The 16,788-nt window shown below is 37.4% G+C and overlaps 1 protein-coding gene across 3 annotated transcripts; it reads left to right on the forward strand.

Moving 5' to 3' along the window:
* The first annotated feature begins 617 nt into the window (after positions 1 to 617).
* On the forward strand, positions 618 to 11,366 carry LOC116213812 (cation-chloride cotransporter 1). 3 transcript variants are annotated; one of them, XM_031548889.1, is made up of 13 exons: positions 618 to 1,043; positions 3,352 to 3,504; positions 3,791 to 3,869; positions 4,798 to 4,889; positions 5,137 to 5,251; positions 5,718 to 5,818; positions 5,976 to 6,037; positions 6,514 to 6,738; positions 7,207 to 7,321; positions 8,020 to 8,214; positions 8,601 to 9,001; positions 9,190 to 9,351; positions 9,989 to 11,366. In XM_031548889.1, exons 1-13 carry the CDS (start codon positions 871 to 873, stop codon positions 11,083 to 11,085), a joined length of 2,970 nt encoding a protein of 989 aa, XP_031404749.1. In that variant the 5' UTR covers positions 618 to 870; the 3' UTR covers positions 11,086 to 11,366. The 3 variants fall into 3 exon arrangements, with proteins under 3 accessions (XP_031404749.1, XP_031404751.1, XP_031404750.1); XM_031548891.1 differs by lacking the exon at positions 618 to 1,043 and having other exon boundaries at positions 3,363 to 3,504; positions 3,799 to 3,869; XM_031548890.1 differs by lacking the exon at positions 618 to 1,043 and having other exon boundaries at positions 3,364 to 3,504; positions 3,664 to 3,869; positions 9,989 to 11,085.
* Positions 11,367 to 16,788: the final 5,422 nt, after the last annotated feature.

The raw sequence follows: 16,788 nt of genomic DNA on the forward strand, positions 1-16,788 counted from the left end.
ACCTTTTCTTCGTGACCTATTGATTACCGTGTCATCTTAATATTTATTACGTTAAAGCATATCAACGAACACAATTTATAGAGATGAAAAAGATAAAACGGAACGACGGTGTCATATAGTGTTGTTAACTGGACAAAAAGAAAAAAAATGTTTGCAGTAGGACCCATTTGAATTCGAAGTAACGTAAAATAAAATTACATCTCTCTAATTCTTTGCTCTATTTCTTTTTATTTGGCCACAAAAGGAGGCCAAAGAGACCAGTAAACGGAAAGGAAAATGCAAAATAATAGGGCACGAGAAGTTCTATTGACGAGAATTGAACCGGTAAAATCTTAGTTCACAAACGAGATGGTAGATCATTGCGCTAAGTCTCTTTTCTCAATTCATCTCTCTACTTCGATCATCAATTTTAATGGGGGTTTCGATTTGGGTGCCGATTTATGATGACAGAGGTAAATGACATAACAGGAAAACTTACTCGAGGCAGCTGAGGAACAATATGATAGGGGCAAAATTGAGATCCAGAGAAAACTTTGGGATGCGAATTGAAATTAAGAATAACTGAAAAAACCTGGAGAGCCTTGATCGCTGTCGAGGTGACAGACCCACGACCAAGCGTTTGAAACGCGCGTGAGGTCCAATCGTCCTTTCTCTTTCTCCCCGTTTTCCTTCTTCGTCCCTTCCCTTCTCCTCTCCAATTCAAAGACAAAGACTCTCTCTCTCTCTCTCTCTCTCGCCGGCGTAACGATCTCGCTGCCATTTCCTGTTGCTACCGTTGGTCAGCTCTTCCGCTTTGGATCCATTGTTTTCAATCAGGCGGTGTTTTTGTTTTAGATCTTTGGCGGAAGTTCGAGATCCGAGTGGGGGAGGATGGACAATGGCGATATTGAAGGCGGGGGCGGGGGCGGGGACGAGGAATTGCACCAGCACCAGAAGCAGGGCCTGAGGAAGTACAGTCCGGTCGTGGCTCACGACCGCGCCGTCCTCGAGATGTCTACCATAGATCCCGGATCTTCTTCCTCTTCTCGCGAGCCTACTCTTAGGTACACTCCCTCATTTCGAAATTGGTCCTGCGTGGTGCAGTCAGATATAGATAGATGAACGAATCTCTTTGCGATTCGGCAGATGCATACAAATAGTTAATCTGTCCAGGGATCATGAGAGGAAGAATTTCTCTAATGAGCCGTTGAGCAACTGTGAATTTCAATAGGTGATTTTTAGTGTCGGGATTAGTAGTTGTATCTCCGGGCATTGGCCTATCCCGATGTTGTGGACTTGATAGTGTTGATAGAAATGCCCGTCTTTTGGTTGCTGAGGAGGAAGTGAGAAAGTAGGGAATTTGGATAGGGCAGAGAGTAGGTTGATTGGTTATAGTGTGTGGCCGGTGAATTGAGGTTTTGCTTGATATTGTCTATTTTTGCAATTTCTAACAATCTCGTTGCTTTTTGCCTTCTCTGCTCATTCCTATTTCAAATACTGATCAGCACGTGTGAGCAGATCTAGTTTCACAGAAGTGTTCATGTTTAGTGCCGTCCTGGGTTAGGTGTAGTGGGTTGATCCAGGTTGAAAATAAGCCCCAGATGCCTTGGGAAGTAGATATGTCCTATCCCTCATTCCTCTAATGAGTCGAGCTATAAAAAGAAGGCAAATGCCTCCCTAATGTGGCATGTGATCAGTACATGCAACTCCAAAAGGTCATGAGATTTATTGGCCTCACAGACAGTTAAGGAAAGGTTTGCCAGATCCATGTTGCAGGCATCTCCACAATGCAAGAGAGTTCAGCTGTGCTACTAGGATTGGGATCTTGGAGTTGATGTCCACTATGCTTTCTTTAGCTACACCGGGTTATTGGCAGACATGTTTTGTAATGTTTTGCTTATGTGTTTGGTGGGGTTGTGAAAACAAAAAGACTTGAAATGCAAGGAGTTTTTAGAAGGAAGCATGAGAGAAACAGGAAGGCACCCTTCAGATATTATATATATGCTAAGATGCATGTATGGCAGTGGGGATTGTAGGTGCTTAAGAGCTTGCTGTTCATTGTATGTACTCTATGTCAGAAAATATGGAGATACATATGGAGGGATCTTATTGTTTCCCTGGGCATGGTGTTCTCTGTTTTACTTTTGGGAAAATTATGGGACACTGGGTGGTCCGAAAGAATATGGGTTATTTTAGTGGAAATTTATATAGTTTGGTGAAAAATTGTTATACTTTGCTTATTGACACATATATTATATCCGTTATATTCTTCGTAAATTATATGTGAAACAGAAGACGGAACTTTAGAAGAGTTCTGGTGCTTACAAGGAAAATGAAGAAAAACATATAGAGGAAGACATGGCATCCCACTTCGGAGTTCAGATATTTATCATTCGAATGACTAAAAATATCCTTTAAATCATTATTATATTATATAACTTAAAAAGAGATATGAATAAATTGGAGGGTGAAACTGCCATGAATAGCATGTAAGCAATTCTCATTCTTTTCCCCCTTCTCTTTTCCTCAGACACGTTCACTATTAAGAAAAGAAATGAGCCTCTGTACTTTCTCTTGATCGCTCTCTTTTTAACGTTCTGGCCTATGAATTTTTTATTATTTAAACCAGTCCTGTATGCCATGTGTAGTTGGTCCAAGCTTTAGTTAGCGGATTGTCCATGTTACAGTATCTACCCATAAGTTAGTTCAGATGAAATTTAATTAGTTTAGTACATGGAGAGTATCAACAAATTGATTGTTGGTATCATTTTTCATACCAAGAATAAATTCATGGCCAGGGCCTGGGTCTCATTTGCAAGTTTCTCTTATGCCTCCTTTCCCAAAGACAGTATGTAACCTCATACAACCTCCAACCAGGTTTATTAAGTACATTATCTCCTTCCATTGGGTAATTATAGCAGCTCCTCAGCCGATTTGAATTCCTTAACTTTTAAAACCAATCTGGATTACATATAGAGGATCTTAATGTTATTAAGAGCTTGACAGTTTAGTAGATTATATTTCATTAGGTTATGTTGAAGATGATAAAATGTGACCTTAATTGATAAAAAATTTATTATGAATGAGAAAATTTTGATAATGTCTGAATTATTATAATCTTGTTGCTATATTTCCAGATTTGCTGGTATTGATTGTTTATTCTGTTGATCCAATTCTCCAGTACAAAAATAATAAGTAGAATGCATGTGAAAACCAGAGAAAAAATCTAGTTTTTTCTGGTTGAAATATATTAAGTGCACAATCTCATAATGTCTTAATTTAACATGTCGTACTTACAACAAATGAATGACTTTGATATTATGTCCATTAAGCAAGACAGCTATACTTTAACAATGCTGATTGCTGTTGCAGGAATATTAAAGTGGGCCATCAAGCAGAAATAGGTCCAGATGAAAAGGGACAAGGACTTTCTCCTTCTCATACCAATGCCAATGGTCCCCAAAGAGAATCCAAACTGGAATTGTTTGGTTTTGATTCCCTTGTGAATATTCTTGGCCTCAAGAGGTAAAGAATCCCTTTTATCACTTCATTTTATTGTCCTGGCTCTATAACATTGTAAGTTTTAGATGCTAAAGTTGTATGTAGAACCTGTCCAATTTGTATTTTCCATCTCTAATATGAATCTATAATTTTGGCTCCTTATATCCACTTTTTTGGTATCAGAGGTTGCTGATGGGTCATAACTGATATTTGTGACAATATAGCAGGCCGTTTAACTCCAAAACTTTCACAACTCAAATCTTATTTAATTATTAGTTTTGATTGATCTGAATGTAACTTGATACTTCAGTATGACAGGGGAGCAGGTTGCGGCACCTTCCAGTCCTAGAGATGGTGAAGATATTTCCATTACTCATGGTCATCGAAAGGTAGGATGTTTTGTCAAACTCTTCCCATGTCTTTGATGCATTTTATCCTTTACCTCATTTTCTGTCTGGTATTAGATGAAGCATAAAATTCGCAATTGTGATATTCTGCTCATTGTGCTATTAAGAGAGTAGAAGGCGGGGATATGAGCATCAGACCAGCTACATCATAGTTGCAATTGATTAATCCTTAAATGATATTGAAAATAAAATATACTGTTTCGATATATTTTTCAACAATGCTTTGATAATGAACTATTGTTCTGTGCATGCTCTGTCAATTGTTGTGTGAACTATCATGTAAGGCAAGAGTTATAGAGATCAGTTAACGAAGAAAGGATTTCATTTGTATTGGTTCACTATGGAAATCATTTTCAAATGGCAAATTGAAGAAGGCGGGAGATGGTGGTTCTAGTTAATGCACAGATAAAAATTCCTTCAGATGTGCATCTTATTGAGGAATATGATTTTCAATAGAGTGCACCATAAGGAGGATCTGTTCTATACATAGGGAAAAGTCATAACTAGTCCTTTTGATACCATTATTAGATTTTGAGACGTTCCTTTGGTACCATGTTACACCTGTCTCGGCATACTTTATACCAGTATTACTTCATCAAAATTCTTTAAGTTCCCAGGTGGATTACACTTACTAATCATGCATCTTCTCACCAATGCTAGATCTTAGTTTTGCTGAGTCTTAGCCATAGGAAAAATTGGATTCTGATGGAAATAAAACCAAACAATCGGAAGTGCTGTAGTTGGAATCTATAGATTGCTGGTGTACTGTCGACTTTTTCTTTTTCTTCTTTTGGTCTATATATTTATAGTCATTTCACCTCTTCCATGAGTTTGTTTTAACTTAATTTCAGATGCTGATCATTGCTATCGTTCTAAATGCTCTCGTTTTTCTCGTGTATGTTTTATGCAGACTCCAGACCTCAAATTGGGCACGATGATGGGTGTATTTGTCCCATGTTTGCAGAATATTTTGGGAATCATATATTACATCCGATTTTCCTGGTAACTAAGAAGATACTTTATGTGAACTTCGTTTTTTAATGTAGCCCACGATCTCGTGGACTACCCATAAAGCATAAGCTCTTCCTATCCACTTGCATTGACCCTTGGGGGTCGTTGCTTGGTTAATCTTGTGATAAAATTAAGTAGGAAATTTTTTATGACTTTGTGCAGGGGTAATTTGCAATTAACCCTTTACTTTTTAATCTTTTGCTATTGTAATTCCCCTTTAAATCCCTGGAAATTGCAGGATTGTTGGTATGGGGGGCATAGCAGAGTCACTGGCACTGGTGTCATTTTGTGGCTTGTGCACTTTCCTGACTGCAATGTCACTGAGTGCTATTGCAACTAATGGTGCAATGAAGGTATCAGTTATGCATGAATAAATGTTTTTACTTTAAAATTTGCCTCCTTTCTCTCCATAGAGCCATGCCTTCGTTTTACAGGTTAGAAGAATTATGTGGATATAATTTCTATATCTAGCTTCTTAATCATTTTTCTGTTGTATTTGAAATTTTTTTATCGGTTTAATGTGGTGTCATATCAATGAGGAGGGTTGTGTTTTAACCAGTAAGCTCCTATTGTAAGTGAGAAATTATGAGCTGAAGAGCTGTGAAGGCATTTCTTCTCCAGCATAATTTTTATTGCAAATATGTGTTGTGAACTTTGATTGCAATGCCTCGGAGGCTTTTTTGGCTAGTCTTTGGATATGGTTCAGCAAATGGTTACTGCATTATTACATCCTTTTCAGAATACACAGTTGCAGTTCAACTTAAAATGGTGGTGTCTGGATTCAGTGGATTTGCTTATTCATTCTTTTACTGCTTCCAGGGTGGGGGACCATATTATCTCATTGGTCGTGCTTTGGGCCCTGAGGTTGGTGTAAGCATTGGCCTGTGCTTTTTCCTTGGGAATGCCATTGCTGGAGCTATGTGAGTGGATGCTATTAACTTAATACTTTTCATGACAATTTGTAGTATTTGGTTCAAGGCTAAGAGACAAGGGATTTAAGGCCATGGCAAACGTCCAACATATGTTTTTGTCATTTGTTTCTGCGCAACGTCGTTAAATACATGCTTTTACTACTAGGTACGTATTGGGAGCTGTTGAGACCTTTCTAAAGGCTGTACCAGCTGCTGGAATTTTTAGAGGTAAAATTTGTTAAATTTGCAAACATTTGACCCTTGTACCTTGTCTGTTGTGATGAAGTTACTGAAGTTTAGACAAGCTGTATTAGGTCAAAAGTGGTCAAGCTTGTATTTAGCAAATGTTGAGCTTGTAGTTGAAGAAGACTTTAGCCTGTGGTTGGTCTAAAGGAGTTGGAAGCTTTGGTTTTTGCCCCTATATGGAACTTGATTAAGCCTAGGATTTCGTTAGTCACTGCTCAATATTTTTCTGTATTTGATCGCTGTTCATATTTCCTTGAGATTTTTCAGACTTTGAACTTTAGTTTCTTTCTTTTACTTTGGTCCTGTGTAATTCCTATTTGCTTGTTCTATTGTCTACTCTTGTTTTGTGCTTTTCTTATGCGGATATTAAATGTAGACTCTGATCTCTGTTTTTTTTTTTAATTTGGCTTGTCAATTACAGAATCTGGTGACTAAAGCCTTTTATTTTCTCAATGCAGAGACTATTACAAAAGTTAATGGCACAGTAGTTCCACCCATTGAGAGTCCAAGTTCCCATGATCTACAAATTTACGGGATAGTTATAACAATCATTCTATGCTTTATTGTCTTTGGTGGTGTGAAAATGATCAATCGAGTGGCACCGGCATTCCTGATACCAGTTTTGTTATCCATATTCTGCATATTTGTGGGCATTATGTTATGTCGGAACAATGATCCTGTAGGTGAGGTTCTCCATCCTTCAGTAAGTCTTCCTCTTGCATACACACACTTAGTGTCAGTTATGTGGCTTATGACTGGAGAAAGATACTTTCCAACAAATTTGTGGACATAATTGACGATCCGTTTGTCTAAGACTTGAAAAGATCCACTCTAGAATTATATCATGCAATTAGGTGAATGAGCTTTTGCTTATGCCGATGCTCAAGGCACTTATGCACTTATGGAGGGTATATCTGTTCCAAATATCAGATTTATATAAATGCATACCGGAACTATATACTTCGGTCCACTGTGTTAAAGCTCCACCACAATTTTCTGGTTTCTCAGGTTCAATAAACAGCACGCAGGCAACTGGCATTTTAAGTCAATATTGTGTAGTTTCTGAGAAATGGTTTTTTCTGCATCAATTGATGTACATCTTAGCTAACAGTGCAACCTGGAGTGACACTCTTTTCCTTCACATGTTACAGAAGGAATTACTGGCTTGAGTTTAAGCACCTTCAGAGATAATTGGAGTTCTGATTATCAGAATACCAACAATGCGGGGATTCCTGACCCTGAAGGAAAAGTGGAATGGAATTTCAAGTGAGGCATTTGTTCTATATCGGGTGTAATATGTTAATATATGCATTAAGTGTGCAAATATTTATTTGTGCAACAATGTGGTAATATATCTATTTACCATGGTGGCGCCTCAAGCTGTTCCTCACCATGGAGTATAAGAAATTCCTTTAATAGACCAGATTTTGTGAAAGCCTTCAATTTTGATTGGACTAAGTGGATAACAAAGTCTCCAACACCTTAGAAACTGTTATATGCATGGGCCATGAGTGGGTCAAACTTGGGGAGTCATCATAAGTATTTGTGAATGTACCAGTCTTTATGATATGTGGTATTAACATGTCACCCTAGACATCTGGCAGTTTGCTTATGCTAAAATCTGGTAATTTATTTCTATAGTCTGATCAGTAGGTCTGTGTATGTTTCAGTGGTAGCCATTTATAAAAATTTATGTTCTATAGCCAGTAGCAATTAAGTTGGCTCAGCCTCCAATTCTTATAATTATGGGTTAGACCTGTAAATGCGCGTGAAAGAAAATGCTCTATAGAACGTTGGAGCAGCAAAATTCTGAATTTAGATCTTATACATCATTTTTATTCCAGCTTTAGTTGGAAAAGTTGGAGGTTGTTTCCTTGATGAGCTGACATGTTTTCTTGCATGTTTCTTGGATCTTATGATATATATTGAGGGTTTTCTAACTCCAATTATATTCATGCATGCAGTGCGATGGTTGGTCTCTTCTTCCCTGCTGTGACTGGAATTATGGCTGGTTCCAATCGATCGGCTTCTCTGAAAGACACACAGCGTTCAATACCTATCGGAACACTTGCTGCTACTCTCACAACTTCTGCTCTATATGTGGTCTCCGTTTTATTGTTTGGAGCTCTTGCAACCAGACGGACGCTCTTGACAGACAGGTATTCTAATCACTGCCCATCCCAGCGTGCTCAGAACTAAATAAATATTTTTTGCCCTATTTAATAAGAGAAGAGACTGCTTCATCTGCCTCCTGAATCATGGGGACCTTGACATAATTTGGCTCTTAATCTTTTCTAAAATAGCAATGTTGTCCAGAAAGAAATTCCACTGCAGAAATAAAAATGAGCCTATGATCATATAAATAAATCTTTTGAAAAGAACCTAAAGATCAGCCAGCTATCCCAACTTTGGCCATAAATCAACAAGTTGTGGCAGGTTTATACTTACTATAACACTATGTTGTCTTGTCTTTGCAACATTAAAATAAGAGTCGTGTTTTTCATTTCAATGAGGTACTAAATATTGTCTCGGCATTGTAATTCAGGCTGCTTACAGCTACAGTTGCCTGGCCTTTCCCAGCTGTCATCTATGTTGGAATTGTCCTTTCAACTCTGGGTGCAGCTCTCCAGTCTCTCACAGGAGCCCCGCGCCTGCTTGCTGCTATAGCTAATGATGATATTCTTCCCATTCTCAACTACTTCAAAGTAGCAGATGGAAGTGAACCTTATATTGCTACCCTTTTCACAGCATTTATCTGCATTGGGTGTGTCGTAATTGGGAATCTGGACCTTATCACCCCGACTATAACCATGTTTTTCCTGCTGTGTTACGCGGGCGTGAACTTATCCTGTTTCCTTCTGGATCTTCTAGATGCCCCCAGCTGGCGTCCTAGGTGGAAATTTCACCACTGGAGCCTCTCTTTACTCGGAGCATCACTCTGTGTTGGTATGCTTCTTCCTTAATGCATATTCTACTTTAAATTTGAGCGGCGAATGTAAATCAGATTCTATGGCTCTACTTTCTATTTGAAGCTCGTGTAAGCGGTGCTTGTTCATATGTTCTGTTATACTCAACAATTATATGCGTGCATTTGCTATAGCATCATAACTGTTATTGCTTGCTCTTGGTTGCAGTGATTATGTTCTTGATCTCATGGTCATTCACAGTGGTGTCACTTGCCCTTGCAAGTCTTATATATTACTATGTCAGCATCAAAGGAAAGGCTGGAGACTGGGGTGATGGTTTCAAGAGTGCCTATTTCCAACTAGCGCTCCGGAGTCTTCGCTCACTAGGAGGTATATAAAAACTCGATTGCAAAACCAAACAGGGTGTAACAAATTCTCAACCCCAGAATCCAGGAATTTCTTGACTTGTTTCTTCCTTCACGTTGCATTTGATGATAAATCCGTGACTTACTGCTTATTCACACCATTGACTATTGCTTCTGATGATTAGTTTGAACTGGTTGATATTTGTGAGGTGGTTATGGAATTAATAGTCCTTATTATTTTCCACATTAATGTGGGCATTGGATGGCAATCAGATCATTTGGCATGACATGTTGGCAGTTAGGAAATTTTCTTTATCAATATTCCCTCCCTTCCTGTGGAATTCTTTTCAGTATCGTAATTTTGAAAACATTTTGAACCAAATATTTGCCGAGGTACATATGCATAAATAACAATAATTTGTCTTGAAACCTGAAGTACATTTCTTGAATAGTAATGTCGTTAAGAGGGTTTCTTCATTGACATGGGTCCCAAGAAAATGCATTTGCTTTTTAGTTCAAGGGACGGAAGCAATATGTAGTAAAGTAATATATCATTCTTGTTGATTTCATGATTCGGCAGCATGTTTTATTTAGAAACATGGTTTCCCCGTCAACCGCATGGACATCTGGTGATTGGTTAATCAATCTTATAATGTTTGCAGCAAGCCAAGTGCACCCAAAGAACTGGTACCCGATTCCACTTATATTCTGTCGACCATGGGGGAAGCTTCCTGAGAATGTGCCATGCCATCCCAAGCTCGCAGACTTTGCTAACTGCATGAAGAAGAAAGGTCGAGGAATGTCCATCTTTGTCTCCATACTTGATGGCGACTACCACGAGTGTGCTGAGGATGCAAAGGCTGCATGCAAGCAGCTTGGCACCTACATTGACTATAAGAACTGTGAGGGAGTGGCAGAAATAGTGGTTGCCCCGAGTATGTCCGAGGGCTTCAGGGGCATTGTCCAGACAATGGGCCTTGGTAACCTCAAGCCCAACATAGTTGTCATGCGATACCCTGAGATCTGGCGCCGAGAGAACCTGACTGAGATTCCCACCACCTTTGTGGGGATTATCAACGACTGCATAGTTGCAAACAAGGCGGTGGTCATAGTCAAGGGCCTCGATGAGTGGCCAAATGAGTATCAGAGGCAGTATGGGACCATAGACTTGTACTGGATTGTCCGAGATGGGGGTCTCATGCTTCTCCTCTCCCAGCTCCTCCTCACCAAGGAGAGCTTTGAGAGCTGCAAGATTCAGGTCTTCTGCATTGCGGAGGAAGACTCAAATGCCGAGGAGCTTAAGGCTGATGTGAAGAAGTTCCTCTACGATCTTCGGATGCAGGCGGAGGTGATCGTGGTAACAATGAAATCGTGGGACGTGAATGTGGATGGCAGCGGCGGGGGCCAGCCGGACGAGTCATTTGATGCCTTCAATGCCGCCCAGGGGCGGATTGCAGACTACCTTTCGGAGATGAAGGAGGTGGCCAGGAGGGAAGGGCGGCCACTGATGGCCGACGGGAAGACGGTGGTGGTGGACGAGCAGCAGGTGGAGAAGTTCCTATACACGACACTGAAGCTGAACTCGACGATACTGAGGTACTCGAGGATGGCAGCGGTGGTGCTGGTGAGCCTGCCACCGCCGCCTTTGAACCACCCGGCTTACTTCTACATGGAGTACATGGACCTGCTGGTGGAGAACGTACCGAGGCTCCTTATGGTCAGAGGCTACCGGAGAGATGTCGTCACCCTTTTCACATAGCCAATATATAGCCACCAGACCCCTTAAGCAGATGTTCTGTTCCTTTTTTCTTTTTCTTCTTCAAACAATCTTTAGCTGTTACCATTTTCTCTTTTTTACCAAATTCTTGTAGTTTATTTTTTATAAATGTTTTTGTAATTCTTGTTCATATGTTGTTTTACAATTATGGCCCCTTCTTTCCCTCCATGTCATGGGTCCCCTTTCACAAATTTTGCAGGCCAAGTGTATCATCATTCATTCTACCAACATGCCCCCTTAGTCAATCATGGTTTTTATATATTCTTTTATTTATTTATTTATTTATTTAGCTATCAGTTATTGAATCGTTGAATGATGGTGAGAGGCATTCTTCAGTGATTTTATATCGGTACGTGGGGTGAGAAAGTGCCAGTATCGATAAGTCGACTTACTAGCATGTGTGCCACTTTCTACAGTTAGACCTAAGCCATCAGCTGAAGAAGAAAGAGTTGTAATTAAGACAAAAAAAGTCCAGAGCGTCTAGGCATACTAGATATGACAATGATAATTTTGAAGGTGCAAATTTATATCGGGTTTAACCTCGTCTTTCTCCTAACTCGATTATTCCGAACTAGTGTTTGTAGCATAGAGATTATTCGGCTTGACATTGGCAGAATAAGGAGCTAGAGTACCCTAACCTTCGGTCTTATATGACAGCAAACCGTGATTTGTACATATACAAATGGAGAAAATTTATAATTGAGAGAGCTTTTTTTCTTAACCATTGATTCGGCTCGAATCTGAATTAATCGGATCTGTTGGACTTCCGAATATCAAGTGTTGCACACGTGAAAAAGAAAAGAAAAGATCATTGATGCAATAAACAATCCAATTAGACCTGCAATTTGTCCTAATTGAGTTTCGATGAGCTCAAATTAAGCTCGATTTATTAGCAGCCCATCGACGCTCGTCCTGGTAAATTCACAGGATAAATCTTAGGGTTAATTAGCCAGAAAAGCACGACATTCATATTTTTTTCTAAATATAACATGACCTTTAGAGAATAGTCCTGAAATGCATAACCTTTATATTTTTTCTTAAATATAGCATGACCTTTTGAGAATAGCACAGAAAGACACGACCTTTGTGTTTTTTTTAATATAGCACGATCTTTAAAAAATAGAGCAGAAAGGCACAACCTTCAGTTTAGCTGCGATTCTAGCATGGCGTCAATTATTCGTCAAATGTAATGGTAACAGCTAATGGCGCCTCGTGACGTAACATGATTAGGCGAGTGGGGTTCCAAATATCTTTATTTAATTAAAAAATAATTAAAAAACTAAAAAAGAAGATTTTTTTTACTAAAAAAAAGGAGCATATTGTAGACTGCGGGGAGCGCAATCGGGCCCTCATCGCCGAAATGAAAATACCCCCAATTTCGAGGCTCTTTTGATTTCAGTGGTGGGTGCCCCAAATATGGCCACCACCAACATTATTGGGGTCATGTTGCGATCGACGACCCCAATTATGAGATGGTAGCTACTGGCGTAGCCATCACCGTCGACCCCTTCCCCATTTTCTTCTTACTAAGTTGAATCCTGCTTTCATTTAATATTTAAAAATTTTAAAAATTATTTTTTAATTAAATAAAAATCAATGGGGTCTACTTATCCAATTATGTTCTACCACTAGCATCGTTAGCTCCACATTAGCTATTATCGTTACAATCTAACGGAGTAATTGACAACATGCTAGATGTGCAACTAAACCTGAAGGTGATGCCTTTATGTGCTATATTTTAAAGGTCATGCTATATTTAGGAAAAAGTATAAAAGTCGTGCATTTTTGTGTTACTCTCTAAAGATTGTGCTATATTTATAAAAAAAAATGCAAAAATCGTGCATTTTTATGCTATTTTCCAAAAAGTGTACTATATTTAGAAAAAAAAATACAAAAGTCGTGTTTTTCTTAGTGATTAACGAGAAATCTTTATAGTCGCAAAGGAGTCGAATCTCGATGGGACGTATGGAAGACCGCAACCTTTTTTCACATAATCAATTAACGAAATGTATAATTCCTTTGTTATTTTTTCAAGGATCTTGCACAGAAATAAATAACCCTTTAAAATGATGCAGAAAATGAAAATGCTTATTTATTATGTCAATTCTCTTGATTTATCATTATCAGCAAACAAAAAATGAAATACAGTGCAGTGACAACTCGCTATAAAAACATGTTCTGTTCCATAGTCCTTTTATTTTTTTTTTTACTTATCTTGATAGATGACGACCCGCACGATACGTGGGATTGGAAAGAAAATTTGAAAGTCTTACTAACGTCATAGTATATATTTTTTTAAAAATTGTCTCGTTCACCCAAAAAAGATTGTCTTTCTAATTTAGTAAGAGAAAATAATTCTTAAACAAAAATAAGAATAATAACAATAATTAATATGGAGTGATCATCCTATTTTTTAAAATTTAAAAACATAATATCTATTAATCATCTAACAAAAGTACTACCAATATAAAAGTTATCATGGAAAAAAAGAAGAATTTATACTAATAGAAGAGTCATATAACTTAAATAATTATGATTCATCCCCGGAGTTGAATACCTCATTCAAGAATTGTTATAATTAGCTTAGCTCTAATATTGCCTCATAAACTCCAACACTGAATTGCTTCTCATCATGCTTGCTCCGACTGCCATGCAGAAAATGGCTCATCCTGAGGGTCTATATTAATTAGTTTCTCGCCTTTCATGAGCTTTTCTTCACCTGTAGGTGTCTGGTTATGGTACGAATTCATGCACGAAGCTTGTCTGGTCTATGGAAATTTGAACAACAGTGAAATAATTGCATAGCATGCCAATCGAAAAAGTGGCTTATTCCACAATATATATGTTCCAAATTGCTTCGTGTATAGTCTGTTCCAATTGTTTGCCTTTAAATTTATGTATCTAGAAACAGGCATATTAGCGTTTAAAGCTTCATCTGTCAATATTAATCCATGTGCTTAAGTTCCTAACGCTGCCAAATTCAGCATGTTGGTGAATTTGGAAAGCTTCCCAGGAATCTGGAGAGCTTCGTAGGAATCTATTAACTGCACGCTAATTCGTTTTCAAGCATCACGCGCCCCCAGAAACATCTCCATAGACTAAGTTCATGGTTGGCTTTTCCAAGATATTGCACTAATATCCTGTCTACGATGAAGAAAACTTTCCAAGATTTGCATTAATTTAGCTCAGTGTAAAACAAGAACTAATCAGATCGTAAATTGTAAGTTAAGGTGGAGAGATTTGAAAAAAAAATCAATGCTTGCCTGTCAAGAATAATGAACCCAAAATATAAAAGAATTACATTATATTATTATATTATAGTAAAACATAAAACTCGTCCGTCGATCCCACAGGCCGAGCAAGTGGTAGTTTGCCACTCGCTTGGGGTGTTTTTTTCTCTTTTTTTTATTATTTCATATTAATAAGCTTGTTTGGTTTTAAGATGGTATTTTAGAATCACAATTCTAACTTTAACTCTACCCACTATAAAACAAAATAAGTCATACAAGTCAAAGAGTGGGCTCCATTTATATCACTTTTTTCCACAACAAAACAACATAACACATACAAAGTCAAAGGTGGACCCCATTTATACCACTCAAAATCAAAATCAAAATCTGATTTTAAAATCCTACTATGAAACCAAACGCAACCGAAAACAATGTTGGTGGCGTTTTCACGGATTTCAAGATCGAGAATCGAAACCAAACTCGATGAAAAACCGACACATGGCGAGTACGATTTTCTCAAACCGATTCTCAAGTTCACCGATTTAACTGAAAAATATGTTATTTTGCTACAAATCTTCTTATAATTTCAATGAGTAAATCCATTCTATAACTTATTATCTTTACACTAACAATATATTTTTTAGGTAGATTATGGAGCAGAGCCCGAATATAAAAAACTCAAACAAAAACGAAACGGGATAATGCGAACCCTACAATATCACCTAACAGCACTGAGAGCATCCCGTTAGAAGCTGAATGAAGAACATGCGTCTTACACTAACAATATTTACTCCACAAAAACCTCATACTTTTTCATAATTCAAACACACGAACATCCCCAAATAAGAATTCAAGGGCAATAAACAAGCATCACTTTATTCAAATATATTTAAAAAATTACATAAACTAAATAAACTCGGGGCTGGTTCGGTTTTTAAAATTTTGAAACCTTAACCTGTATCCAAAAACCGGAAAATGGACATAGAACGACCCTATACCTAATTGGGTGCTAAAAAACTCGAATAGATTCGATTTGGCTCGGGTATTCAGATCCTCCAGTTTTTTAAGGGATCCTTTACATTCTTTATTTTCTTTTTACTTTACAAAGTTCCTGTAATTTACATTACAAATAATATCATATACGAGAGTATATATATCATATATAGTAAATAGGGATTTAGATAAAAACAACATAATTATATGTAAAATTATCATACATATTGAATATGATACGGACAAAGAAGATGTATTATAAGCCCTATGCATACGTAAGTATAATAATAATTTCACGTCAATGAGGAAGGGCCTTAGCTTAGTGACGTAAATCGCGCTAACCTGAACCAAAAGGTCCCGAGTTCAATCATTTATCGGTGGGACTTATGTGCAATTTATTTCTCTTTATTCCCTACTATTGTACTAGGCTTTAGCGGCCTCCCTTATGACCGATTGAAATCTCACGTCAATAATTATGAATTATTAGAAACTAAAATGGCATACCGCGAGAGAATATGTGCGTTCATATTATGTATTTTTGTAACTTATTATACTTACTATATAGTACGGTCACACCTTATATATTTTCAAATTAAAATATTGTACGAATTAGTATTTACACTTAATATTACCGGTACGAATGGTCATTAAGGGGATTCCATTTTGCTTCAACATTGATTCAGTTTTATTATAAATTCAATTTCATTTGTAATAAAACCTTATGATATACATAGAGTAAAATTTTTAGATTATTTGGGTATATAAATTTAGTATAATTTCTCATTCAATTTATATACTTTAACATCTAACTCAAATAAAAATAACTATGCTTTAAATTATGTACGCCTTAATTAATATATGAAAATCCCAAATTGAAGAAACACGTTAAAGTAAATTTCATCCTTTTTAGAGACAAATTAGAAAGAATGAATCGATATGAAGGGTAAGATCATGGAATTGAGAGACTGCAACAGGACAAAGTTCAGGAATTTTGGTTTTCTATTTCTCTTTCATATTAGTCTAAAATATATAATTTTGGGAGCTCCAAAGTTAGATGTAATTTAAGTTCGTACCAAAAATTCTAAATAAGCTATTTGTATGGCCAGAAATCATATATGTATTGGAATTATAATATGGATTATGGTTCGAATAAAAAATCATTCGATGAATAATTGTATAAAATTTATAAATATACCACGTATTTTTGGTTTGTAGCAGATCTATGAAGGTTTGAATAAATGTCTTTTCTAATTATTGACCAAAAGACATTTTCGACCTGCGGCATCGACCTAAGCGATTTCCCTAGTAAAGAAATGATTCTGCGTCCGTCACCAGGGCGAGTGGGGTGGATTTCCCCACCCACGGGACCTCACCTCCTCTTTTCTTTTTTCTTTTTAATTTTTAAACTTTTTAATTTTCAATTTTTTTATTTACGTATATAAACTTTTGTTTGGGACACCAC

The sequence above is a fragment of the Punica granatum genome, chromosome 7 (genome assembly GCF_007655135.1).
Source record: "Punica granatum isolate Tunisia-2019 chromosome 7, ASM765513v2, whole genome shotgun sequence".
Classification (NCBI taxonomy): domain Eukaryota; kingdom Viridiplantae; phylum Streptophyta; class Magnoliopsida; order Myrtales; family Lythraceae; genus Punica; species Punica granatum.

Bases quoted from the DNA above. Each gene is read 5' to 3' on its own strand.
- LOC116213812 (XM_031548889.1), top strand. From the start codon at position 871: ATGGACAATGGCGATATTGAAGGCGGGGGCGGGGGCGGGGACGAGGAA. The intron at 1,044-3,351 runs GTACACTCCCTC...TTGCTGTTGCAG, and splicing joins TCTCGCGAGCCTACTCTTAG to GAATATTAAAGTGGGCCATC. The intron at 9,352-9,988 runs GTATATAAAAAC...TAATGTTTGCAG, and splicing joins GAGTCTTCGCTCACTAGGAG to CAAGCCAAGTGCACCCAAAG.